At 49.5% G+C, this 26471-nt stretch overlaps 2 protein-coding genes across 3 annotated transcripts; one reads left to right on the forward strand and one right to left on the reverse strand.

Annotated features, from left to right (window-relative positions):
• Nucleotides 55-2291, reverse strand: LOC8076979 (probable receptor-like protein kinase At1g11050). The gene has a single exon (XM_002441073.2). The coding sequence runs from the start codon at nt 2143-2145 to the stop codon at nt 196-198; it is 1950 nt and encodes a 649-aa protein (XP_002441118.1). The 5' UTR covers nt 2146-2291; the 3' UTR covers nt 55-195.
• LOC8058470 (amino acid permease 3) lies at nt 19033-22293 on the forward strand. 2 transcript variants are annotated; one of them, XM_002439780.2, is made up of 5 exons: nt 19033-19174; nt 20011-20118; nt 20260-20493; nt 20632-20725; nt 20834-22293. In XM_002439780.2, the coding sequence occupies exons 1-5, from the start codon at nt 19048-19050 to the stop codon at nt 21855-21857; spliced, it is 1587 nt and encodes a 528-aa protein (XP_002439825.2). In that variant the 5' UTR covers nt 19033-19047; the 3' UTR covers nt 21858-22293. The 2 variants fall into 2 exon arrangements, with proteins under 2 accessions (XP_002439825.2, XP_021303615.1); XM_021447940.1 differs by lacking the exon at nt 19033-19174 and adding an exon at nt 19206-19828.

Raw genomic sequence — 26471 nt, forward strand, 5'->3', positions numbered from 1 at the left:
TTGATGTCTGTTCTGGTTAGTGATGATCGATGGAAAACAGAGTAGCAGAAAATCGATGTGAATGTCGTTCATTTGCCAATTGAATATATATTACAAAAGATGAATTTCAATCAATCAACAAACAGAGCTGCTATGTACACCCATCTAATTCTTATCTAGTTTTTGCGATGAATCAAACGAATTTTGCCTGCTTCATCACCTCAGCATGTCCCCATTGTCGATGAACGGGGTCAACGGACCACTGAAGGCCGGTGAGATGCTGAAGGTACTCCCAGCTTCGCTGAACATGGCGCTGTGCCCATACGGCAGCGGCCGGTCGGGCAGCTCTGGCACGTCCATGTCTCCCTCCAGCATCCTCACTGCGTCGCCGATGGTCGGCCGGAGCGCCACCATCACGTGCGCGCACAGGATTCCAACCAGCACGAACCTTTCCATGACCCCGCTCCGCGGGCTCTCGGCGGTGGACAGCGCCTCGTCGAGCACCGCCCTCGCGTGCCCGGCCTTGACGAGCGTCCACGCCCAGTCGGTGATCAACACGGGCCCCGCTGGCGCCGACATGTCCAGCACGCGCCGCCCGCTCATGATCTCGAGCAGCAGCACGCCGAAGCTGTAGACGTCGCTCTTCTCCGTCAGCTGCCCGTACAGCGCGTACTCCGGCGCCAGGTAGCCGTGCGTCCCGGCGACGCGCGTCGTGAGGTGCGACTGCCCCTCGCGGCTCCGCCGGGCGAGGCCGAAGTCCGCCACGCGCGCGCGCATCTCGCCGTCCAGCAGGATGTTGGTCGCCTTGATGTCCCTGTGGTAAATCGCCGGCTTGACGCCGTAATGCAGGTACTCGAGACCCCTCGCGACGTCCATGATGATGCTCCGCCGCTGGGCCCAAGTCAACGGGGGCCGCTTCGTAGCCGCCGCCTCCCTTTCCCTGTCATGGAAGATGAAGTCCTCGAGCGCGCCGTTGGGCATGAAGTCGTAGACGAGGAATCTCTGCTTCCCTTCCTCGACGTCTTCGTCGGCGATGCAGCAGCCGCGGAGCGGCACCAGATTCCGATGCCTGAGATGGCTGATGATCTCCACCTCATTGGTGAACTCCTCGTCCCCGCCCTCCATGTCCGGGTCCAGCATCTTCTTGACGGCGACCACGGACCCGTCCGCGAGCACGCCGCGGTACACGGCCCCGAACCCGCCGCGACCGACGAGATTGCGCTCGGAGAAGCCACCCGTGGCCTTGGCGAGCTCGACAATGTCGAAGAGAATCGACCCTGTGTTGGGCCGCAGGTGCGACCGCCGCTCCCCGGACCCCTCCTCGCAGATCTTGTGGTTCTTCTTCTTGCTATTGGCACGCGTTCGCTTCCTCCTCCAAAGAAAGAAGCCGAAGAGCGACGCGAGGAGCACGAATGCGATTGGGATGGTGGTGGCGTAGACGGCCACGTTGCTGGACTTGGAGGACGTGGGGGGAGGGGACAAGAGGCCAAGTCCAAGAGCGCAGGCGGCGGTGGGTGGGTAGGTGGGGCCGGCGGAGTTGGAGATGCCGGCGGCGTAGAGGACGGAGAGGTAGAAGCAGGATTCCGACTTGCTGTCGTTGGCCGCGGCGGTGGTGAGATGCGCGGTGGCGGCGACGCCGGCGCTGTAGCAGAGCGCGCAGGTCGCCGGCGAGGCGAGGTCGGGGCCGCAGGAGGAGTTGAGGGCCTGGACGGAGTCGTTCCCGACGGCGGCCGCGAACTCCGTCGCGGTGGAGACGCCGGCGCAGTAGGACGGGGTGATGGCGAACTGGCTCGGGTCCGGGAAGCATTCCGGCACCAGGGAGGAACCCGAGAGGCCCGCCGACGCGGCGGAGACGGTGTCCGTGAAGCTCTCGACGCAGGCCGTGGAGGCCGCCGCGGACGGGAGGCGGAAGTTGCCCGTGGCGCGGAGGCGCTCGGCGAGGCCGATGCCGAACAGGGAGAGCAGCGTCTGGCAGCAGGCGGTCACGTTGGGCGCGGCCCCCGCGCAAGACGTAGGGTCCCATGGGAACGTCCGCACGTAGCTCAGGTCGAGCGGGCACGATTCCGTCGTCGCGTTCCCGCCGCCGTCCGCCGCCGCCGGCGACCGGACCAGCAAGAAGACGACGACGAAGAGGGGAAGAGGCCTGAGCATCTTCGGCGTCGGCATTCCCGGCTCCCGGGAGCGCTTGGTGCGCGCGGCCCGGCGGCTAGTGGAGGAGGTGTGCTTGACGTCGTGGCCGGAGAGTGAGACAAGGAGTGGTAAAATGGGGGCGGCCAAGCTATTGCGTGCACGAGTTATCTATCCGGCCAAAAATATTTGCGCGCGGGGTTTTCTTTTGTGCGGTTCGTGAGAATGACGGGTGGGGTCGGGTTGGTGGTGCGTCGGATTGAAGGCGACGTGGTTGGGGGGAAGCGTCAAGCCGGCTCGCCGGAAGGTCCAAGGAAATGAGCGGCGGAGCAGGTGGTTGACGATTTGTGTTGTGTGGGCTTGTTGTGGCGGAGACCGAAGAGACCCCCATCCGAGCTACAGTCTACGGATAGGTGATTCGGTTGACGTGGCGCGGAAGCGTGGCTACACGATGACATGAAAGTTTTATTATTTTGGTTGCGTTCGTTTCTGCTTAAGCGTCTGCAATGTGCTAATGGGGTGTTTGTTTGGGGTGTTAAATTTTAACGGGTCTATAGCAGTTTTGTCTTGTAATTAGTATTTAATTATGGACTAATTAGATTTAAAAGATTCGTCTCTTAAATTACTCTCCAGCTGTGTTTTTAGTTTCATAAATAGTTTATATTTAATACTCTATACATGTGTCCAACATTCGATGAAACGGACGATAAACTTTAACAGGCAAACCAAACGGGGTCTAAACCTACTGACGGTGTAGGCTAAAACCGGGTTTGGTTTCTACCTTGGACAGTTGGACTAGCTAGTTCGGTGAGAAATGGGCAAACAAATATAGAGGGTGTTTAGTTCCCCTTCTTTTATTTTTATTTTTTTGGATTTTGGTACATTATTTTGAATAATTGAACTAAACATGATGTAATTTTTTTGATAAAAAAGTGGTTATTTTCTTCATTTTGGATTTGGATTTTGGTCTCAAGACCAAAAAAATCCAAAAAGAGCCTCAAAAGGCTCTCATGAAGGCAATAAATTCTACATTTTAAATGGAGCTAAACATGACCTTGAAAATTTTGACCTTTTGTATTTTATCACTCTAAAGTAGTTGGCATTTTTGTATTTTGTATTCTATGGGGAACTAAACATAGCCCTAATAGTTTTGTTTAGTTCGAGTTAGGACGTATAGTGGATTAGTGAGGTTTAGATTGGTTTGCACTTCTTTTTCTTTTGCGTCACACTCAACGTGCATCCCTTAAATCGGACAGCTTTATCTTTAATAAAATGAAAACTAACTCTATTATGCAAGTTATTTTCAAAGGAGCATATTGGTTACGTTTCTAGGCCCCATTGCAGCGTGATGAGCAAGTCAAGGACGCCCTCTCGTTGACAAGCAAGAAATTAGACATGATTGCTTTAGAGATCTCAAATAAAGGATGGAAGCATTAATATTGTCTGCTTTAGAGCCCTTTGTCTATGTTTATGGCTTTCTCATTTTTTGATATTCGGAGACTCGGCTTCGCGCGGTTTCCATTGTTGGCTACTGCGGGGAGGGGAAGGGCGGGTTTTGGGAGGAGATGGCCGGCTTGGAGGACATATGTGGGTAGGAGATGGCCGACCGTGGGGAGGAGATGGCCGGCTTGGAGGATATCTGTGGGTAGGAGATGCGTGGTTGTGGGGAGGAGATGGCCCCTTCTCCAGTTCTCCTTCCACTCCCACACTCCTAGCCGAGATCGCGCACACGCACAACACACACGCGCAAGCAGGAGCTCCTGCTAGATCCCAAACTGTCCCCTGCCAGCCCACACACATTGGGGGCGCAAAGGATGTTCGCATGGCCGCTGCTGGCCGCCCTACTGCTGCCAGTGTTCCTGCTTGCCGCCGCCTCGACCGCCGACAGCAAGGGTACTACTCATGTTACCTTTTTCTCGCTTCCGTTCCTGGTTGTTGTCGCTTGCTGCATTCCTCGCGCGCGAGTGTGTGTGTGTGTTCTTGCATGCTCTATGTTGATCCAATATCTAGGTTTGGCGTGTTTGTTTGCTGGACTAGTGCCTGGATCTAGGCGTTTTGGATGCGTAGCTCGGGTTGGGATCTCGCGGGTGCGGTGGGTTGACGACGGAAGCCACGGGTTCAATGACATCTATGGTTTTTTGTCCTAGCATCAAAGATGTGTTGAGCCATGGTTAATTGACAAGTAACTTCCCTGACCGAACGAGCAAGTTCTTATGGGAACTTTGGTGTAATTATAAGTTTTGGTTTTGCTGTGCGTTTGTATGCAAACTATTGAAATGGCCTGCTTCAATCCATTGTTAAAATTCGAGAGGTTTTAGTTCATCTGCGTATCTGGTTTCATCAATTGAAAGAGGTTGGTTGGTTGGTTCTCCAATTCTAGCTCTGCCTTGAAGTAACTAAATTGGTTATTAACTTTAGCGTGTCTGAGGCTCGGTAACGACTTGGCTACTCATATGTGTTGTGCGACTAGTGTTTGGGAGATTTAAACGTGGAAATTTTGGTTCATTGCTTAGATGGCAATAGCATAATCTACATTGTTGTGCAATAGAAATAAATTATTTAATATTACGCTGAAGGTATCAGCCGGCTATGCGGAGGAGATAGCCGGCTGGTTTGGCGGAGGGGATGCCTGCAAATCAAACTAAGTATTTGTTATTTTTTTAGATTCAGCTGTGAAGATGAAGTAACCATCGTTGTTTTAACAATCATCATTCAATTATCTTCAGAGACGTGATCTGAAAGCACTCATCTGCCACAAATGATAATTGCGCAGCTGAGAACATTTAACAAAATAAACAAAATCTGACACAACAATTCCTTGGAGAACTGCAGTACGTGATCACCGGTTTGATGCAGTGCACTACAACCTGGGATCCATCTCCATCGATGCCTTGCTGGACAGCAGGCCGATCCACAACGTGACGGCAGTGCAGTATCGCTGGGCAGCAGGCCACTCCACGACGGGACGACAGTGCACTATCCTGACGGGCAGCAGGTTCTTGGATGCGCGGCGGCACGAAGAAAATTGTGGGAGACAAGGCCGCGTCTGCCAGAATAGGTTGGGTCCACATTTGTTTTGCCAAATCAATTTTATCAAGACATGGATAGCCTTTTTTTCCTCCTCATATTATTTTAGAAATTGGCAAAAAATAACAAACGATAAATACATTTTACAAAATTCACATACACAGATCACGCTGGCGGATTGCATTGCATGAGGGCCCAGCGAGAGCGATCGTAGAGATGCCATCGACTTTTCTGCAACGGCGGAACGCGAGCAACGGAAAGCAAGCGTTTCGCTTCACTGGGTCTGCTGCCGTCTGCGTGCCCGCATCTTTGACCCGATCCGCACAAGCGTGCGCATGGTGCGACCGAGCTCGGTCTTCAATCTCAACCGGCGTTGCCGGCGGTGGCGTAAACGGTAGCGTCCAGTCCAGAGTTCACCGTCGCTGTCAGGCTGACACGGACGACCAGCCGGGCAAAACACTGCTCATCGACGCCGATGGCCGGCGTGAACTTTTCAGCGGTGGTAGAGGTAACGGCCGCCCCGTGCGATCCTTTGCCGGTGACATGGATCAGCAATCGAGCATGTTGTTGTCCTCGAACGAACACGCTGGGGCTGGGAAGCTTCATCCGTACTCGTACATGCCAGTGGACCCTGTGTTCGTGACTCTGGTTATATTTTTAGGGTTCCGATGGGCGGCGGCGGTTGTTGGTTATTTAAGGCACGTGTGTGAACGAAGGCGTGTGACAGCATCAGAGGCAGGCAGCGGCTTCCTGTGGATCTTCATCCCCAATGTAAACAGGCCCTTAGCAGGAAGTTTGTTGAAGATTCCAATGTGGACGGACGTGGTCGGCCTCTGTCTGGGCTCTGGCTTCCTGTGGTTATGGGCTGGTTAACGAACAAAGCCCGCGGTTGGGTTGGGTTGGGCTGAACCGCTGAAGGCGGAAGCCACAAATCTATGACAGGCCAACTCTACAGTATCGGGCTGGTTAAAGTTTGCGAAAGCAAAACAGTGGAGACGCGGGAGCTCTCCAAAGTCCAAACTCCAAAGCAGTTCCACACACGGTGGCCAAATCAACCATAGGCAATCAAGTTTTCGGAAGGCCGTAACGAGCCAGACAGAGTCTGGTACATGCCGAAGCAATCCATACATACAATACTTCACTCTGGCAACGAAGCTCACGGGAGACACAGATGATGAAAAAGAGAGAGATGGGGATGAAAGCTTGGAGATCATCATCATATCGTCTACGAGTACTACAGCGCGGCATGCACGAACTCAACCGGTCAGGGTCAGCCCTGGTCGGCACCCGGGTTTCAGTGTTTCCCCACCTCCCGGCCGCCTCGCCGTCGGCACGTCGCTTTTCTCGGTGACCCTTCAACACGCTCGGCGCTGGCCGCCGCCTCTAGCAACCATGGAATCCTGGCGAATCTGCCGGCAGGTGTTGTGGAGTGGAGCCGCTGCTGTTCGTCGCTCCAAAAGTCTGGACCGCCGGACGCCTGCCACATGACAATTCATGGCGATCGGTGGGGTGGGAAAGCGCAGGAGCAGCAGGATCCCGAAATCGATCGGTCGTCGACATGCAGGTCCAAAGCTTGGTTGCTTCATGATCGGACGGTTGAGGCCGCACGATGCGTCCGTTCCGTAATGATGCATGGTAAAGCTACCATACTCTATCTGTTTACTTTTTGTTTCTTCTCTCATTTGCACTACTAGTCTAGCTCTGCAGCTAATAGGGAATTTAGGTAGGCAACTGCAGCCAGCAACAACAGCCAACAACAGTGCTCTTACGAATTCGTAGGAGCGCCGTTGCACTTTTGTGACACTTTCCACCGATGGATCGTGGTGGCACGTGCACCCCGGGCTCTGCGCTGACCTTTCCAAATGCTCCCCGTACTGGTACATGGTAGTGGAGCAGCACTCCGTGCACAGGCTGCATGCGGGTTACTACTAGTAGTAGTGTAGTACGGAGTAGTAGCCATGTCGGCCAGTGCGTCGTAGCATGCCAGCTCGGCCATCAGCACGCCACAGCTGACCTCCCCAGGTTTCAGTGGTTCATTATTTACGCAAAATTTGAGAATCTAAGATCCTAGTAGGATAATATAATGGTGTTAGCCGACAGCATCGACCGTTCCACGTTCATCCACGTCGAAATTCACCACTCAACTAGCTACCCTCTTATTATAGAATGAGGAATCCAATACTCTCTGTTCAAGGTTAGATTAAGAACATCCTGCGTTGTTGTTGTTAATCATATCTCAGTAATCCCACTGGTGTACTGGAAATTATATGTTTAAGCCATGTCTTATGAAAAGTGACGTGATCTGCTGGTCAGGAAAGAATGTTGGCTCCTTACCGTTGCTTTTATCTGGCAGGTCAAAAGAGAGAGGATGATTAGACATTAGTGTATGTGATCGAAAGGAATCCGTGTAAAAAAAAGGTCAGTGTTAAATAGATATTAACCTCAAAAGATGATAAAGGAGCGAATTTGTTTTGTACTACTAGCATGATGTATGCTGTGACCCCAGCATTTTACAAAAAGGAGCCTCGAGTTTGTCGTTTCAGCTCGCCTTTTGGTTTGGGCATCCGTATATAACTAATGCAGTGTTGATGAGAGCAACTCCAACACTACCCGAAACTTCACTTGGCAAATCTTGGATTTTGCCAAGTGTAAAACTCAAATGTCAAGTGAAAAAAAGAGGCTTCTCCAACAGTTAGCTATTTTTTTGGTAAATTTGTGATTCTTGAAAAAATCAGAGGGACTTTTATGCAAAAGTTGCAATCTATTTAAGGCATGCGTGAGCGAGCGTGGTGCTGGAGCGTGCATGCTGAATGTGTGGGCCTCACCGCGTAGGCAGGATGCCAAGCGCTCCCAACAATCCCAAATTTGAGCCAGTTGGCCCTCTTTTTGCCAAGCATCCTATTTTGCCAAGTGCATATAGGGTAGTGTTGGAGGAACTTTTTTCATGTTTTGCCAAAAATTAGGATTTGCCAAGTGCATATAGGGTAGTCTTGGAGTTGCTCTTAGGCTGTATATTTTGGTTCTAGCTATACCATTAAATATAATCTTTTATCTTTTATATCTAGATAGGAGAATCTCCCGACCTCACCCCCAAAGGGTTTCTTTACGATTTCGTGAAGCCATGTCACCTTGAAAACCCATATTTAGCAATTACTACCAATTAACTAAAAAGGTGGCACTAACTCTCAAACTCCAAGGTGAACCAAAAGAGGCAACGCTGTATCTCAAACTCCAAGCTTGAAACTCACCTCCATCGCCTCCTCGCCACTCATTATCGCACTCATCCTCCAAATCTCAAACCGCCATAGTCTCATCGTCAATCGATGCTACTGCTCGTAATGAAGAGTATATTATATTGCATGATCTCCCGTCGTCTTTCTCGAATATTTATATGTTTCTAGATGGAGAACATGGGGAGGAGACATGAAGATGAAGGAAATCACTTGTGTTGTCGATGACGAGTAGCTTGATGAGGTAGTCATAGTTGGAATAGGCCCTCATAGGCGGCGTCGCCATCTCCGAGACCTAGGGAAGGCTCCCCCTTTTGTCCAAACCACGGACAACAAGCGCCCATGCCAGCAGCGAGCGACAATTGGATTTGGCCGGATAGAACACAAGCGGCGTGAGAGGTGCACCTCGTAGGTCGATGTGCTGTCAAAGCAAGATACAATTTATAAAAAGTAAAATAAACAATCAGATTCGTTAAAATTCACATACTAGGCAACCAAATATTTTTGAAATATAATAAATGTGACAATGATTGATCCTTTGAGGAGGCGACACCATCATTGTACTCACCCACCGATGACTTTCTCTATCCCCACATTTTAAAAATATATAAGACATTCTAGAAGACAGAAACTCATTTTGTTTTAAATATTTTTTATTTATCGATCAATCATCACTAATCATGTTGATGATAGTATCTTTGGAAGTAAGGGCATATATATGTGTCTTTTGTGTTCTCTTTTATTATGTCTTAGAATTTCTTAAATGTACTGAATTACATAACAGAGGAAGTATCTTACATAGTTGTGATGCTAATTGGATTCTATAGTATTTTCTTGTATACTTGTTTTTACCTATTTTTTACTTTATTTTATTTATTTTGAATATATCATTTTATAGAGATAGTTACATCTTTATTTTTAAAATCAATGTGACAGTTTCAGTTTTAGACCGTAGAAGGAAAGAGATGATCTTTAACTTCATTTACAGTGATGCATATGGAAATAAAACTAATATCTAAGATTTGATTTTGAATTAATTTAAAAATATGAAAACAAAAACAAACCTCAAAATGATTCCTCCAATTGTGGTTTAATGGCTTTTGGTTAAAATTTTCCTGTGCGTTCACTGGTATTTCTTAACACTACTTTTTACAATTTTTCTGTGATTTTTAATCTCATAAATTTTAATGTGTGTTTTTTTTTCAACACTCACTACAGGATTCTGGTACTTTGCCGAGAGCCCGAGCGCTCGGCAAAGGGCCACTATGCTCTCGGCAAAGCCTTTGCCGAGCGCCCGCTCGGCAAAGACCGCTCGGCATAGTCTTAATCGGCAAAGGCTGTCTTTGCCGAGCGCCACGTGGCAGGCTCTCGGCAAAGGCTTTGCCGAGAGCCACGTCAGCACTCGGCAAAGGCTGACGGCCGTCGTAAGAGGGGCGTTAGTTGACGGCCCTTTGCCGAGCGCCACCATGGCCGGCGCTCGGCAAAGATTGTTTATTTTTTTTAAAAAAAAATTCTTTGCCGAGAGCCTTGCTGGTTGGCTCTCAGCAAAGATTATTTATTTGTTTATTTGAAAAAAATCTTTGCCGAGTGCCTTACAGGCTGGCTCTCGACAAAGAATATTTATTTATTTTTTTGAATATTTCTTTGCCGAGTGCATGGTAACAGGCTCTCGCCAAAGCTGGGAACCGCAGGCACACAGTGCCCAGCTTTGCCGAGTGCCAGCCCTTGGCAAAGCTGAGATTTTTGCTGTTTGTTCAGTTTTTTGCTGTTTTTTCACTCAATTCACAATAGACAACATACATAACATATGTAATAGAACCTGCGTAACATATATAGTCATAAATCGACACATACATCCATCAATGGTCACAAATCCACATACAGAATAGTTGGTATTCATCCCGTCACAAATCCGCCTAGCATATCCATCACAAGCATAACATGTCCATATCACTGGTCCGGCTGCGACCCGGCGTCCCCGTGTCCCTGGGAAGAGCCCTCACCTGGCCACCCCTCTGCGGCCAACCTGCTGGGTGCTGAGGCGCGCCACCTGACCAAGGCGACCACCCGTGTGTCTGAGGCGGAGGAGCGCCAGCTGACCACGGACCCCACCCGTACGTCTGAGGCCGAGGAGCGCCAGGCCACGTCTGCTGTGGAGTCTGCTGGACCTAACACCCATGGCCTGGAGAAGCGCCGTCTTGAGGAGTCGGGTTCGATCCGTGCGACTGTGCCTTCACAAAGTAGGAGCGATGTCATTAGTGCCTGCATGATGTCCGCAGAAGACAAAGCAATATGCACTCGTATATACTCACTGGAGACTGTACTACAGTGCCAGGAAGAGGTAGTGGAGCGAACAGCGAGGCAGGCAGCGGAGGCGTGACTACACCAGGGATCTGAAGGGAGGTGAAGTAGTTGGCGAAGTCCTGCATCTGACGCTGCTGGTGTTGTTGAAACGCCTCGAACTGGCGCGTCAGCTCCTGCCGATGGGCCTCGTTCTGGCGCGCTATCTCCTGCCGATGGGCCTCCTCCGCGGACTCCTGCCTGGCCCGCAACTCGGCCAACTGGGACTACAATAACACACCCGTGATGTTTGAACAATGCACTAGGTATATATGTAAAGTATATGAACGACGCATAAAACTATAGTTACCTGGAAAGACGGCTGCCGAGCTCGTATGGGGACGTCGGAGGAGGTCGTGCTGCTCGCCTGTCGTACCTGGCGGAGCGTGGGCACAGTGGTCGGGTCGATGGCTGAAAGGTCCTTGTTTGGTTTTGGTAATTGAGTGACAACTTAGGTGGACTAATAGTATTTATGTGAGATACACAAGAGATTAGTCCATAGGTGATTATGTGATGATGGAGGAGCTCATTGCATATGAGACATGACATGGAGTCATGTGACCAAGGTGGAGAAGATCAAGATGAGGCTTGGCTCGATGGACCGGTTGCAAGAGTGAAGGGCAAGTCGGAGGCTTTGAAGCGAGGGACCGCGTGTGACGGTGAAGCTTGAGCAAGACTTTGCGCCGATGGACCGAGGCAACGGTGAAGAGCAAGTGAGGTCAAGATCGATGAACCAATACGGACACATGATGATATGAAGTGGATCATATCATTTGGTGATTGGTTGGTGCATGTGTTGCATCAACATTGGAGGAGATGGAATGGAAAGCGCAAGGCAAAGGTATAACCTAGGGCATTTCCATTTTACCGGTCATAGGTGTATAGAGAAGTTTATGACCGGATTTAGGATAGATGGTCGTACTATCAAGAGGGGCAAACTTGTTTGCATATCGGTCATCTAGTGCCAATTGAGCGATCTAACTTTGTATACGTGTTAGGATCGAGTGGTATGGCAAGTTTGAGAGGCTAACTCCTTTGAGAAAATGTTTGTGAAAATGCTAACACACTTGCACATGGTGGTGTACACTTGTTGGTGTTGGCACACTTTACAAAGGAGGTGGTGTTCCTAGGGTTAAGAGAAGGTTAGGGTTTAGCGCTTTTTGAGAAAATGAAGTGCATATTTTCTATTGCACCGGTGGGAAATTTGGAGAAGTCACAGGAGTGTTTCTCACACTCACCAGACGCTCTGCGCGGAGGCACCGGACGCTGGCCTTTAGCGTCTGGTGTGCTGTCGGGTGCAGCAGAGTGCACCGGACGCACCGGAGAGAGTCCGGTGGTCAGTGTCCGGTGTACGGGCGGTTTGGCGACCCTCTCTGTGCATGAGTCTGGTGAGCACCGAACGCTCAGGGTGCGTCCGGTGGCTTGCGTCCGGTGACCGTGCGAGTTTGCGGAGCTCTCTGCGCATCAGTCCGGTGAGCACCGAACGCGTCCGGTGTGGACTTGTTGAGCGTCCGGTGGTGCTGTGCAGGCGCACGTGCGCAGTAGCCGTTGACGGCAACGGTCGAGTTCAAACGGCTAGTGACACGTGGCGGTCAGCTGAGCACCGGACGCTGGGGGTTGAGCGTCCGGTGGCTCCCTGTGAGCGTCCGGTGCCCACGTGTTTTGCCCAGTGAAAGGGCAACAGCTAGTTTAGCCCTTGGGGCTATAAATAGAAGTGGTGGCCGGCCTTGGCTGGTGCTGAGCACCCTTGGGACTTAGTGTCCATGCTTGGGGAGTGCTAGGAAAGCCTCTAACTCACTTGTGCTTGCAAGAGTGCGAATCAATAGCGAGTGAGTGTTTCTAGTGCGTTGCATTGAGAGATTGCATCGAGTGGCACTAGGTGTTCGTGTTGCAAGCCGGTGGTGCTTGTTACTCTTGGAGGTTGCCACCTCCTAGACGGCTTGGTGGCTTGTGACTCCGTCGAAGCACGCAAGGAGATTGTGCGGTGCTCCGGAGAAGAGATTGTGAGGGGTACGGTGCTCACCCCGCGGGGATCGCGAAGAGCAACTCTAGTTGAGCGAGACGTGAAGAGCGACAAGTGGTCCAGCCGGGTCAAGTGCTAGAGCTTGTGGTAAGCACTCCACGTGGAAGAGTGTGACTTGCGGGTCACCACTAGCAAGAGGACTAGCGGCAACCTTGGAGCTTGTCTCAACGGGGATGTAGCTTGGTGGCAACCAAGTGAACCTCGAGAGAAAATCATCGTGTCAACTTTGTTCTTCCTGTTGGTTTGCAAGTCCCTAACACAAGCTTGTATTTACATTCATATATTTGTGCTTGTGTAGTTGCTCTTGTAATTAGTTAGCTTGTGTAGCTTGCTAGTTACCTTCTTGCTTGTGTAGCTAGAAGTAGTTTCCTTGCGTGACTAATTTGGTTTGTGTAACCTTGTTAGTCACATTGCTTAGTTTGTGTAGCTAAGTAATTTGCGCTCTCTAATTTGGCATTGGTTGCCTTGTTATTGAGCTTGCTAGTGAGCTTAGGCTTTGTGCGCTTTGCCTCACTAGTTTGTGTAGGAGCTCTCCCGGTTTGCAAAGTACTAGTTGCATAGGTTTGTGTGACCTTGCTCCTAGAATTGATTAGGTGAGCTCTTGCTAAGGTAGCACCTTGTTTGCTTGTTTAGAATCTTTTCAAGGTGCTAGAGAACTTAGATAGAGGGGTGTAGTCTTGGCTAGACCGATAGTTTTAATTCCGCATTTGTTTCGGTTAGCCGGCGTGATAAGTTTTACAAAGGACTATTCAACCCCCTCTAGTCCGCCATCTCGACCCTTCAAGGACGCTGTGGGCCATATAGTACCGCCCGTGCTGCTTCCCTCCTCCAGCCCTCATCAGGATCTCTGTGTCGAGAGGCTCAGTGGCGGGGTCGAAGTTGTCCCCGTGGCGCGCGCGAGCATGTGAGGTGTACTCGGCCATCTTCTCGTAGGCGTTTGGGTTGGTGTATGCCTCGGCCTCGTCCGCGGGGCTGTAGACGTTGTTTGGATCGTCCGCTTGGCCCTTGTGTGCAAGGGCGTACCCCACGTAGTCGTTGATGACTATGCCACCATGCGACTGGGACTGCGAGAAAAACATAAGGATGATTACACGTAATGAGAATGAATACATTAATGAATGAACAAATGAAATGAACAGAAGTGTACCCATGTGTCCATGTACCCTGGGAGGATGTAATCGGCTGGGCCCTTTTTCCAATTCTTGCCGGGAGCAGGTGTCTTCATGGTCAGCTTTGGTCTATCGCACATCATTTCGACGTCCAGTCTAGCCTTCACATTGTCCTTTGACTTCTCCTTTATGTCCATGAGTGTTCCCCAGAGTGCCTCGGCGACGTTCTTTTCTGTATGCATTACATCGATGCAGTGTGGAAGCAGAAGGTCCTTGAAGTAAGGGAGCCTAGTCAAGCCCGATATATGCGTCCACATGTGTTCGTGGCCATATCCAATAAAACCACCTGTGGCCTCATCAATTGTGAGAGCCTCTAACTCAGCAAGGACCTCGACACCACTCATAATATGAGGAATACGATCGGTGACTTGAAGACCTTTCGTGAAGTGCTTGATGTCTCGTTTGAATTCATGATTGTCATCAAGGAATTGGCGATGTTTGTCGAACGAAGAAAACTTGCGCCCCTTGTTCAGATAGGTGAACCTCAGAGATGCCTTGCATACTGGGCAAGGCATCTTCCCATGAACACACCAACCACTGAATATGCCATACGCCAGAAAGTCATGCATTGAATACTGGTACCACACATGCATTGTGAAGTTCCTCTTCGTAGCTCGGTCGTAGGTCAGCACCCCCTTTTCCCAAGCATATTAAAATTCATCCCACACCGGCTGCATGAACACACCCATATTATTGCCCGGGTGTCCTGGTATTATCAGCGACAACAACATATACTTGGGTTCAAACATGACGCCGGGGGGTAGATTCAGGGGGATCACGAACACGGGCCAACAAGTGTAGGGGGCCGCCAACAATCCATACGGGTTGAACCCATCTATTGCAATCGCTACACGTACATTCCGAGCATCCATAGCTTTGCCAGGATGCTGCTCATCGAAGTACTTCCATGCTTCACCATCCGATGGGTGTCCCGTCTTGTCACTGTATCTTTTGCCATTCTTGTGCCATGTCATCAGTTTCGCAGACTCTTCTGTCATGTACAACCGTTGGATCCTCGGTAGGAATGGAAGGTACCGTAGGACCATCTCGGGGATTTTAGACTGTTTCTTTTGGCCAGGACTGCTCTCTACCTCCACAAACCTAGAGGCTTTGCACTTTGGACAGTGCGTTGCTCCCTTAAGGTCATCTCCCCTAAATAGGACACACACATTGGGACAAGCATGGATTGACTCATACGGCATCTTAAGTGCACGAAGGAGTTTTTGTGACTCGTATGTGTTCTTGGGCAGCGTGTGACCCTCCGGAAGCATTGTGCCCAAAACTGTCAACAAGAAATCGAACCCATCTCGACTAAGGCTCAACCGCGACTTCACATGTAATAGGCGTCCAATGGCATCCAGTTGCGAAACTGATGTCTTCTCATGAAGGGGCTACTGGGCTGAAGACATCATAAGGTAGAACGCCTTTGCGGTTTTCTCTGGATCCTCAGGCTCTAACACTTCATTGTCACGTGCATCAGTGAAGTCTTCCATTAGGTCGGCTATCCCGGCATCTCCATCATACTCCTCGAGGCGTGGTCTAACCACCTCCTCTCTAATATGGTCGCCTTCATCATGGTGGATCCATGTGGTATAGTTTGCCATGAATCCGTGCTTGTGAAGATCCTTCCACATGTCATCTTTACGTTTTCTTTTCCCGTTCTTACAGTCTGTGCAGGGACACGGCATCCTTATCGACCCTTTAGCAGCCTCACCAAATGCTTTATTCAAGAACCCCACGGTCCCATTAATCCATGCATTGCTCTTTGTTCCAAAGCCATCGTACATCCACTCACGGTTAGCCATCCTCTGTCATACATATGTGCAAGCGAGTAATATAACCAGCAATTGCATCTACATGACGTTTCTACCATCTAATAGGTGAAGGATAGGTCCTAATCCCACCCGTGGATGCATAGATGGTTAGCTTCCATGTTTGGCTCCCGTCCGAGTCGGAGTTTCGGCAGCACCTCCCCGCTGTTCTCCCGATACACGTCCTAGCAAGAAGAGTGTGTATCCGGAGAACAACGGTGAGGTGCTGTCGAAACTCCGACTAGGACGGGAGCAAAACATGGAAGCTAACCATCTACGCATCGACGGGCTGTCCAAAAAATGTGGACAATCCGAAACAGATACGGCCGACGAATATGCACAGACACGCATACCAACGACCGTATCTTTTTTGGATGGGAGACGCCTAACTGGGTTACGTGACCTAGGTACGACAAGGTTAAGGGATGCAGGTTAATTATACCTAGGGTGGTGGTGAAGACAGGCTAGCGGCGCAGTGACGAGTCGGTGCAGTGGCGAGGCGACGCTGTGTCGAGGTGCTCCGAGTCCCCTCGACAGGTCCTACTCTGCAAAAACAATAAAAACAACAATATAAGTAAAAATATTTGGCAGAACCTCCCCTGTACGGGGAGGTTTCTAAACCCTGCAAAAAAGAAGCCGGGTCGATGGCCGACGACACATATACAACACGAAGGCCACACATAAACACAAAGGCCAAAAACCACATATATATATATCAACACAAGGCATGTACTAAACTTCTATTTACATGTAGACATTGCTTCAAAGTAGTACAACAAAAAACAATTAAAAACACTACAACTACTACTACCACTAATTACTTACTACTGCTACCACTAACTACTTACTACTAACACTAACTACTTACTACTACTAACACTAACTACTAACATATATATATATCAACTACTAACACATACATATCAACTACTATTAACACTAACTATTTACTACAAGAACTACTAACACTAACTACTTACTACTACTACTAACACAACAACTAACTAGTACTACTTACAACTAATAGTACAACTTACCACCTTGCCGGCGACAACACGAAGACGACGACGACGGGGATGACCGAAGCGATGTGAGGATCGAGGCACCTTCTTTCTTCTTTCTTTTCCTCTCCTTCTTCTTCTTCTTCTTCTTCTTCCTTTTCCTGCCTTCTCCCTTCTTCCTCCTTCCTCCTTCCTCCCTCTCCTCTTCCTCCTACTCCAACCTCCTCCCTCCTCTTCCTCTCTGTCCTGGATGGGGAGCTCGGCTCCGCGCGGCCGAGCAGGGGTGGCGCGGGCAGCGGGGCGAGCGGGCCAACCGGGATGGGGGCAGGGGAGGCCGGCTCACCGGCGGACGGGGCGGGGCGGGCTGCCGGGGTGGGGCGGGCGGCCGTGGCAGGCGGCGCGGCGGAGGGTAGGGGAGGGGTGGGCGCGGCGCGGCGGACGGGGTGGGGGCGGGCCGAGGCCGGCGGCGCGGGATCGCCGGGCGGGGAGGGCGCGGCGGCGGCGAAGGGTCGGGGGCGGCGGCGCGCGGGGGTCGGGCTGGGGCTAGGGGATTAGGGATTTGGATGGGGGGCGCTGGGTTTTTTTATTAGTCCAGTTGTCTTTGTCGAGCGCCACCTGGCAAGGCACTCGGCAAAGGTAGCGCACAGGCATTTTTATTTTTGAAAACAATCTTTGCCGAGAGCCAGAAGGCCTGGCCCTCGGCAAAGAAGGCTTTGCCGAGTGTCTAGCGCAGTACTCGGCAAAGTTTTTTAGTTTTGGAAGCTTAGTTTTTGTGCTTTGTGTCACTATTGCAAACTATATTTAAAGTTTCGAAGAAATTTGAGTTTTTTGGTATATTTAACTGATTTATTTTGTTTTTTATGTTTTGGGATAACTCAAATGTGAACTACAGGTACATGAAATAACGCAACCCATTCCTTTAAAAAATGATATTCATGGTATTAGGTGTATTTTGAGTCCGTATCCAAGACCTCACATGAAATCTTGACCATCTCGCTGAGGTAACATGTCGAGTTACGTGCGCGAAAAGAGGATTAAAATTATATAAAATTCATACGAAGTTCGAAAATCGCAAAACTTGGTGATGCGTCGTGTCATTCGCATGTGGAAGCTATGATTAAAATTTGAGAAGATTTGGAGCAAGCTGCAACGTCGGATGTCTAAAATCCAGACATCTCCACATGTGATCACATTGCTCCAAATCTTCTCAAATTTTAATCATAGCTTCCACATGCGATGACACGACGCATCACCAAGTTTCGTGATTTTCGAACTTCGTATGAATTTTATATAATTTTAATCCTCTTTTCGCGCACGTAACTCGACATGTTACCTCAGCGAGATGGTCGAGATTTCATGTGAGGTCTTGCATACGGACTCAAAATACACCTAATACCATGAATATCATTTTTTAAAGCACTGGGTTGCGTTATCTCATGTACCTGTAGTTCACATTTGAGTTATCCCAAAACATAAAAAAAACAAAATAAATCAGTTAAATATAACAAAAAAACTCAAATTTCTTCGAAACTTTAAAATATAGTTCGCAATAGTGACACAAAGCACAAAAAAAAACTGAGCTTCCAAAACCAAAAAAAATACTTTGCCGAGAGCCAACCAAGACACTCGGCAAAGATTGCTTTGCCGAGGGCCTTGCCACCTGGCGTTCGGCAAAGAGGACGCCGGCAGCTGGCGTTTGGTGGACAGGGACTTTGCCGAGAGCCCGCCTTTGCCGAGTGTGCTGCTCTCGGCAAAGAGCCTCTTTGCCGAAAGCCTGCATTCGGCTCTCGGCAAAGAGCCCTTTGCTGAGCGCGTGACGTGGCCCTCGGCAAAGGAAGCTCTTTGCCGAGAGTCTACTCGACAGCTCTCGGCAAAGTAAAGATACCGGCTCTGGGTAAAGTAGAATTTTCCTGTAGTGACTATTGTAGATGGAATAAATGCCTCTGTGGTCTTTACTTCACCTGTTCGAGACGCGCCGGAAATGCGCAAAACCAACGACGCGGCAGAGTCTTTCCATTTGCTGCGCGCGATAAAATTACAAGTACATATGATGACACAGTGCATTATTATTCTTATTATTATTATTATTGATACGATCCATAGTGGCCCCTCAACTTGTTCGATCGATCTCGCGGAACTTATTCCACGGGCAGGAAAGGGTGGTCGAGAGAGAGGCCGTGGGGCGCCAACGCCTCAGCGCCCTCCGTCCCTAGCTTCTCCGTCGTTCACTGATCCTACACGTACAACGCAGAAATCCCTGCCCTGGCACTAGGCCTTTTGATTGATTAACAGGCCGGCCTGCCACCGCACCCTCTATAAAAACCTGGCCAGCCTGCATACATGGCACAGCACAGCAACATATCTACCCTTGAAGTTGTAGCAGCTCGCTTTCTCTCTTCAAGCTACCAAAAGCTCTTCTTGCATTGTTGCAAGAGGATCGCAGGAGAAGGAGGTGACTTCTGCGAAGGTAATTCTTCGTCAAAGCACGCATGGCATGTGGTGCTTGAACGTGCACCGCTGTTGCAATCTTATCCTATATCTCTTGCATTGGTGTGAACAATGCGGTCTTCTTGCAAGGTCTTGTTCTGTGTCAGTCAGTGGACACTGTCCCCACCACTCCGCGTGAGAGACGACAGATCTCTGATCGGGATGGTGCATCCAAGCAAGTTGTTATATACCGTAGATAGCCAGCAAAAATACCCAGCAGTACAACAGTATAACACTATTTCCCATATACATCAAGTTCACCCCCAAAGATAGCCGGCAGGAACAGGATGCCCCCGGAAGCTGAAAAAAAAGCATGGTTGCGTGCAACTGTGCAAGTGCAAGATACCCTGGCCGTGGTCACCCACACAAGGACACGGTCGCCGCACCTTCCAGGCAACAACAGGCTATAAAATTGCCGCAATCACCCACAACTCACTTCAACCAGCTAGCCAACCACGAGCCAGTGGAGTGGAAGGCTACAGCCTATAGAGCTCAGTGAGTGCAGTCGTCGTCGCCCAGCCGCCTCTGACTCTGAAATTCCACGCCGAGTCGTCTTCCTGCGCGCTTCGATCGTTTCTACGTCTAATTCCGTGTGTTTCAGCACGTTCCAGCAGCTTGATCGTCTTGTCGATCGGTGCGTGGCTATATAAATTGCTGCGTCAGTCACGTTGCTGAGCACTTCATCTAGCTAGAGCACCAACTAGTAGCTAGCGTTGTGACTGTCTCCCTACGATTATCCAACTCTCTTTCTCTCTGTGTGCTTTAGCTAGCTGCAGTCGTCTCACTGTTCGGGTGTTGTATTTGTAACCGGTGCAGAGATGGGGGAGCACTGCTACCCGGCGACCATGGAGGAGAGCTCCATAGAGCTTGGTCACACGGCGGCCTCTAAGTGCTATGACGACGACGGTCGCCTCAAGCGCACCGGTAAGGAGAGCTAGCGGCCTGCGGCGGCAAACAAGCAGCCAGCTAGCTATACATGCTACGCCTGCTTGCCGTGCTTCTTCTTCATCAGATTCAGATAGATGCAAAAAAAAAACCTGATGCTCTGCATGGTCTGTCATGAAGGCACGATGTGGACGGCGAGCGCGCACATTATCACCGCCGTGATAGGTTCCGGCGTGCTGTCGCTGGCGTGGGCCATCGCGCAGCTCGGCTGGGTGGCCGGCCCCGCCGTCATGCTGCTCTTCTCCTTCGTCACCTACTACACGTCGGCGCTGCTCGCCGACTGCTACCGCTCCGGCGACCCCTGCACCGGCAAGCGCAACTACACCTACATGGACGCGGTTAACGCCAACCTCAGTACGTGCGAAAAAAACCCCCCTCGCACGCACGCACGCACGCATGCCATTCTTGGCTGTCTGCCGCTGTTGGCATGTTGCAGAGCAAGAGCTGACTCTCGTTGTCTCTCCTTCCCCTGTCGGTCGTTTCGTCGAGCAGGTGGCATCAAGGTCCAGCTCTGCGGGTTCCTGCAGTACGCGAACATCGTCGGAGTCGCCATCGGCTACACCATTGCCGCCTCCATTAGCATGCTGTGAGTACATAGAAAAAGACCACGAAATCGAACTGTTTCGAGCCGAGCTGAACTCATCAGCTTAATTTGGTGTGTGACACGTGTGCTGCTGCGTGTACATCCACACAGGGCGATCAAGAGGGCCAACTGCTTCCACGTGGAGGGACACGGGGACCCGTGCAACATCTCCAGCACGCCGTACATGATCATCTTCGGCGTGGCCGAGATCTTCTTCTCGCAGATCCCAGACTTCGACCAGATCTCCTGGCTGTCGATCCTCGCTGCCGTCATGTCCTTCACCTACTCCACCATCGGCCTGGGCCTGGGCATCGTCCAGGTGGTGGCCAACAAGGGCGTCCAGGGCAGCCTGACGGGGATCAGCGTCGGCGCGGTCACCCCGCTCGACAAGGTGTGGCGGAGCCTGCAGGCGTTCGGCGACATCGCCTTCGCCTACTCCTACTCGCTCATCCTCATCGAGATCCAGGACACGATCCGGGCGCCGCCGCCGTCCGAGTCCAAGGTCATGCGGCGCGCCACCATCGTCAGCGTCGCCGTCACCACGCTCTTCTACATGCTGTGCGGGTGCATGGGCTACGCCGCCTTCGGCGACAACGCGCCGGGGAACCTCCTCACGGGCTTCGGATTCTACGAGCCCTTCTGGCTCCTCGACGTCGCCAACGCCGCCATCGTCGTCCACCTCGTCGGCGCCTACCAGGTCTACTGCCAGCCGCTGTTCGCCTTCGTCGAGAAGTGGGCGCAGCAGAGGTGGCCCAAGTCGAGCTACATCACCGGCGAGGTCGACGTCCCGCTCTCCCTCGCCGGGGCCGCCGGCCGGTGCTACAAGCTCAACCTGTTCAGGCTCACGTGGCGGACGGCGTTCGTGGTGGCCACGACGGTGGTGTCCATGCTGCTGCCATTCTTCAACGACGTGGTTGGGCTCCTGGGCGCGCTGGGATTCTGGCCGCTCACCGTCTACTTCCCCGTGGAGATGTACATCGTGCAGAAGAAGGTGCCCAGGTGGAGCACGCTGTGGGTGTGCCTGCAGCTGCTCAGCCTCGGCTGCCTCATCATCACCGTCGCCTCCGCCGCGGGCTCCGTCGCCGGAATCATCTCTGACCTCAAAGTGTACAAACCCTTCGTCACCACCTACTGAAGTGTACTGATGACTGATCGATCGTCGTTCGGTGCAGACAAAACACATACTGAAGTATGCATGCACAGATGACTAATTAATTGGCGCCTAGTATGTGCAGTCTTTAATTAAACTAGGCATTAATTAATTATACTATCACACGGTAAGAAAAGGAAAAGAAAAAGATGATTATTGGTACGGTGTTCTAGTGATGCGTAGCTTGCATCGCTGATTTACCGTGTCCTTTGCTAATTCCCATTGTTTGTGATGATCTGGTTAACTGAAAAGGCTACTGAATCAAGAGAAATCAAATAGTAGTAGTAGTAGTAGTGTGTGTTGCCAAGTCAAATGCAAAGTTGTCGGTACAAAGCTCATGTAAAATTTCTGTGCAAGAATTGTGTTCATAAGGAAAAACACGTGCTTGTTCCTATATGAGACTCTACAACAATTTCTTACATGGCATGGTTACAGAATTTCAGACTTTGAGCTATTTTCTTCATGATATTTATGAGATGTTTTGGACTGCTTCGCTTTATATTTTTTAGCCAAACGGTTTTAACTCAATGCACTCTGTTCAAGGAAAAAAAGATAACGAGGTGCTCCACAAACTTTAATTTTTTTGTGAAGCTGTTCTACGGTGGAGTTTGTGGAGTATTGCCAAACATCCTCTCAAGGGCAAAATTTCAGAATCCATCATTTTTATGCAAGAGCTTGAATAGAGAGATATTTTTGTTTGCGTGTGTATAGAAGAAAGATATTGCACATTTACTTGATACTTAAAATAGACATATATAAACTGTTGAATGGTTTATTATTTTAATAATATACAAGCGGCTTAGGGCATGTTGGGTTGCTGCCCTGCCAGACATACCCGACAACAAATTCTAGGTCTTGTTTAGTTCTAAAAAATTTTAAGAAATCGATACTGTAGCACTTTCGTTTGTATTTGATAAATATTGTCCGATTATAGACTAACTAAACTTAAAAGATTCGTCTCGTCAATTCTGACCAAACTGTGCAATTAATTTTTATTTTTTGTCTAAATCATACATATGTCTAAAAATTCGATGTGACGAAGAATCTGAGAAATTTTGCAAAATTTTTTTGGAACTAAACAAGGCCCTAATAAACAGGTACTGAAAATCAATGTTTTTGGACGCTGCTTATTACTATTAGCTAGACAAACTTGCCTTAGGGAGCAACCTGCATCATGGTCTTTCAGGTATTGCCTGACGTGACGAGACATGAAACAGTTGATCAAGGTCCTAAGCGCAGCCTTGTTTAGTTCCAAATTTTTTTTAGTAAAATGAGCATCGTAGCATTTTTATTTGTATTTGACAAATATTGTCTAATCATAAACTAACTGGATTCAAAAAATTTATCTCGCAAATTATAGACAAACTATTTAATTATTAGTTATTGTTTTTATCTATATTTAATGCTCTATGTATGTGCCATAAAATTTTATGTGGTGAAAAATCTGAAAAATTTTATAAAATATTTTGGGAACTAAACAATCCTAAAAGTGGACGTGTGGAAACGCGTGGCCTAGACAACTTTGCCGTACCTCCTTACCAACAGGCCGAATATTTGAAACGTTGATGGTTCTCCCAAGTCCCAACTAGCAAAAGGGGAGGAGCATCGTCTGTACACTGTACACTAGACGCCAGAGCAACACTACACGACGGATTTATGCAAAAAGATGTTTTGATTCTTTAATAATTTTCAAATCGTTTTATAATTTGGGATGGAGCCATGGAGGGAGTCTCTCACTCCCCGGTAGCCAGCCGGTAGGTACACAGCATGAGCAACGTGATGATGCAGACGCTGATGTGCGTGATCACTGATCAGAAATGACCAAAAGCTGCGCTCCTCTGTTACACCGGCAACTGGCTCGCGGTCCCCCGGGCTCCCGGCGAGCAAGAGCCGGACGGAACACGGACAGCGCAATGGCGGGACGACGGAGAGGCACCGGTACCGGTACGTTCCGCGGCGGCGTTGCAGCCACACGCCCGCCCTCGCGCAGAGCCGCGGAGGAGGCGACGAGAGAAGCCCCCGATGACGACGACGACGACGACGACGGAGGCACTGGAACGTTTTCGCCTTTCGCGGCAGTGGCATACATCTCGTTTTCTTCTTTCCCTGGTAGTAGTGCATGTTCCACTTCCGCGGCAGCAAGCAGCCAAGCACGTTCCACGAGGGCTGGAAAGACCCGGCCGGGGCCAGCAGATCTCCCTCGTGCCGCCGTGTCAGCATCGGAGGATCCCCCTGGGGCTGGGAGCCTTGAACAACCCCGGCCACCACGACTGGTCGGATGGATGGATCAGACGGCGGCCTCCGCCCCTGCTTTTTGCCCTCCTTTGGTGATTAGATTAGACGAAATAAAGAAAGAAAGTATGGACGCCGCCATTAAGGTCAAGCTTTTTCGGTTGATAATGGCAACGGTGGCGCCGTGGCGGCGAAGGGAAGATTCCGGGAAGAATCCCCGAAGATTCAGTCAAGCAATATATGGCTCAAAAGCGTGCATGTATCATTGTATCCCGGAGGAGGTGGACGAGATCGATGGAGCGGGATGCTGCGATTGGGAATTCCCTGCGATCGATCGCGTTCAGTTCGCGCGCACTTGGCGGTTGCTGTCGGCAGCCCGCAACGACTGCAACTGCATACTACTCCGGATTATAGATGGATGCCACATCGTCGGCAATCACGAGGTGGACACACAGAAAAACAAGCAAAAATAGATCTGGTGTAGTACGTGAATTGTTGGATCAGTGGATTCCTGGAATGAACAACACCTGTATGAGCGGGAGCAACTACTTAGCCACCGATAAGTGGGCTAGACCAACAATATTTTCGGCCATGGATATTATCAGCCAAGTGAACAGACTGTAAGTACTACTTACCCACTAATCCACTGATGAGTGGGCCAGGCGACCAGCTGAGCTAGCTAGTACGGAAAAAGCATCAAGATGTTGCCACTCCTGCCTGGTATGTGGTTCAGTGCTTGCTCTTGATGTGAAACCTTAAACCAGGGCCAGAGAATGTGCGCTCACATGGCAGCGAACAAAAGCGCAAAGAGGAAAAGTATTATGACGGCCGCGATATAAAGGTCAAAAGGGTTGGATTGGCCTGCATTATTTTGGCCGGGAAAGCGAGAGCCAAGCTAGCCCAGGTGGGACTGGGACTGGGACAGCATCGGATATATGCGTAACAATCAACTTGGAATAATCCGGAGCGGAATTAATCGGGGAGGGGATCGATTAACCGTTTGCGTTGTCCCCTTCTTATCCCATCAGTACAGGATGCGTTGCTTGCAGCTTGCTGTTTGCTTTTTGACAGATGCATGGTGTTTATACGCTATTCCGACCGGCACTGTTTTTCTACTGTGAGATGCGATGAGATGAGGGTTGGACGGCATGCATTATTATTCGATCGATGCGCTAGTAGTAGATATAGTACGTACGATGCAATGTGCTGAAAGAGAACGGCTTCAGAGTACGACTTACTACATTGTGAACTGAAAATGTGGAGTATCTATTTTGCTCCAAAACAGATTTTTGTGACTCGTCGTCGTCAGAAAATGGTGCGATGGTTCTTCTCTAATGTTTTTGCCTTTGACGTGCTGCGCGCCCTTGACATTTGATTCTGAACATGTCCCTTTTATACCTTGGAGAGGCGTACACGATTTTTAAGGAGATGATGGTTCACCTCCTTTAATATTTCTAGACTCAGAAACATTGCAAAGATCGTGGTGCCTTTATGCTTTATTTATCCGACGATCACAATTATAATTTGGGTATATAAACTGAAATATGTATATATTATAATAATGTAAAAATTGTGTTGTCAATATATACAAAATTTTTGGTCCAATCTATTTTTAACCAACTCACACGGAAGTTTGTTTTTTCATCTCCAAATAACTACGAAACTAGGTGTAAGAACTGTTGTAAAACATATGGACTTGATCCTAGAAGGAAAGGAGAAGGACGAATTCTAATCCTAATCCTAGTCCGTTTGTATGTGGGCTTTTACCAAAACTCTTAGGCCTTGGCAGGACTATATATACGTGTGAGATTTATGTTGTAATCACCAATATTCAGAGGAATAAAGAATAGTCTCCCTATCCTATGTCTATTCGTTCTTCTACTTTCATCTACTATGTTGATCATGAGAGACGGAGAGGGAAAGATCCTAACCGCTGGCAACATGTTTTATAACAAGAGCATCTTCAAAGGTGCGTTTGGCAACTAAAGGGAAATGACATGGTAATTAGTGGTGGGAGTTGATATAGGGAGTTAAGGTGGGAAATTGATTTTTAGTCCCAATCCCTTGTTTGGTTCATGGAGAAAAATAAGAGGGGAGCTGAAGAGGGACTTCATATCCTCTATTTGGTGCAGGGATTTTGATGGGAAAATTATAAAGCAAATCATGATGGATGTATGTTTCTTTTATTAAGAGCAGAATTCTCTTCCAATTACCACCCCTTTCGTAGGGAATTGATTAGTGGGAGTTGGTCCTCTATACTTCTATCCCCCTTTCCATCAAACTCTTCGATTACCCTCCAACCAAATGAGCCACAAGAGTACCAAAAGCAACCTCCCAATTTAGAAATTTTGGCAATATTGAAATTAA

The sequence above is a fragment of the Sorghum bicolor genome, chromosome 9 (assembly GCF_000003195.3).
Source record: "Sorghum bicolor cultivar BTx623 chromosome 9, Sorghum_bicolor_NCBIv3, whole genome shotgun sequence".
NCBI lineage: Eukaryota > Viridiplantae > Streptophyta > Magnoliopsida > Poales > Poaceae > Sorghum > Sorghum bicolor.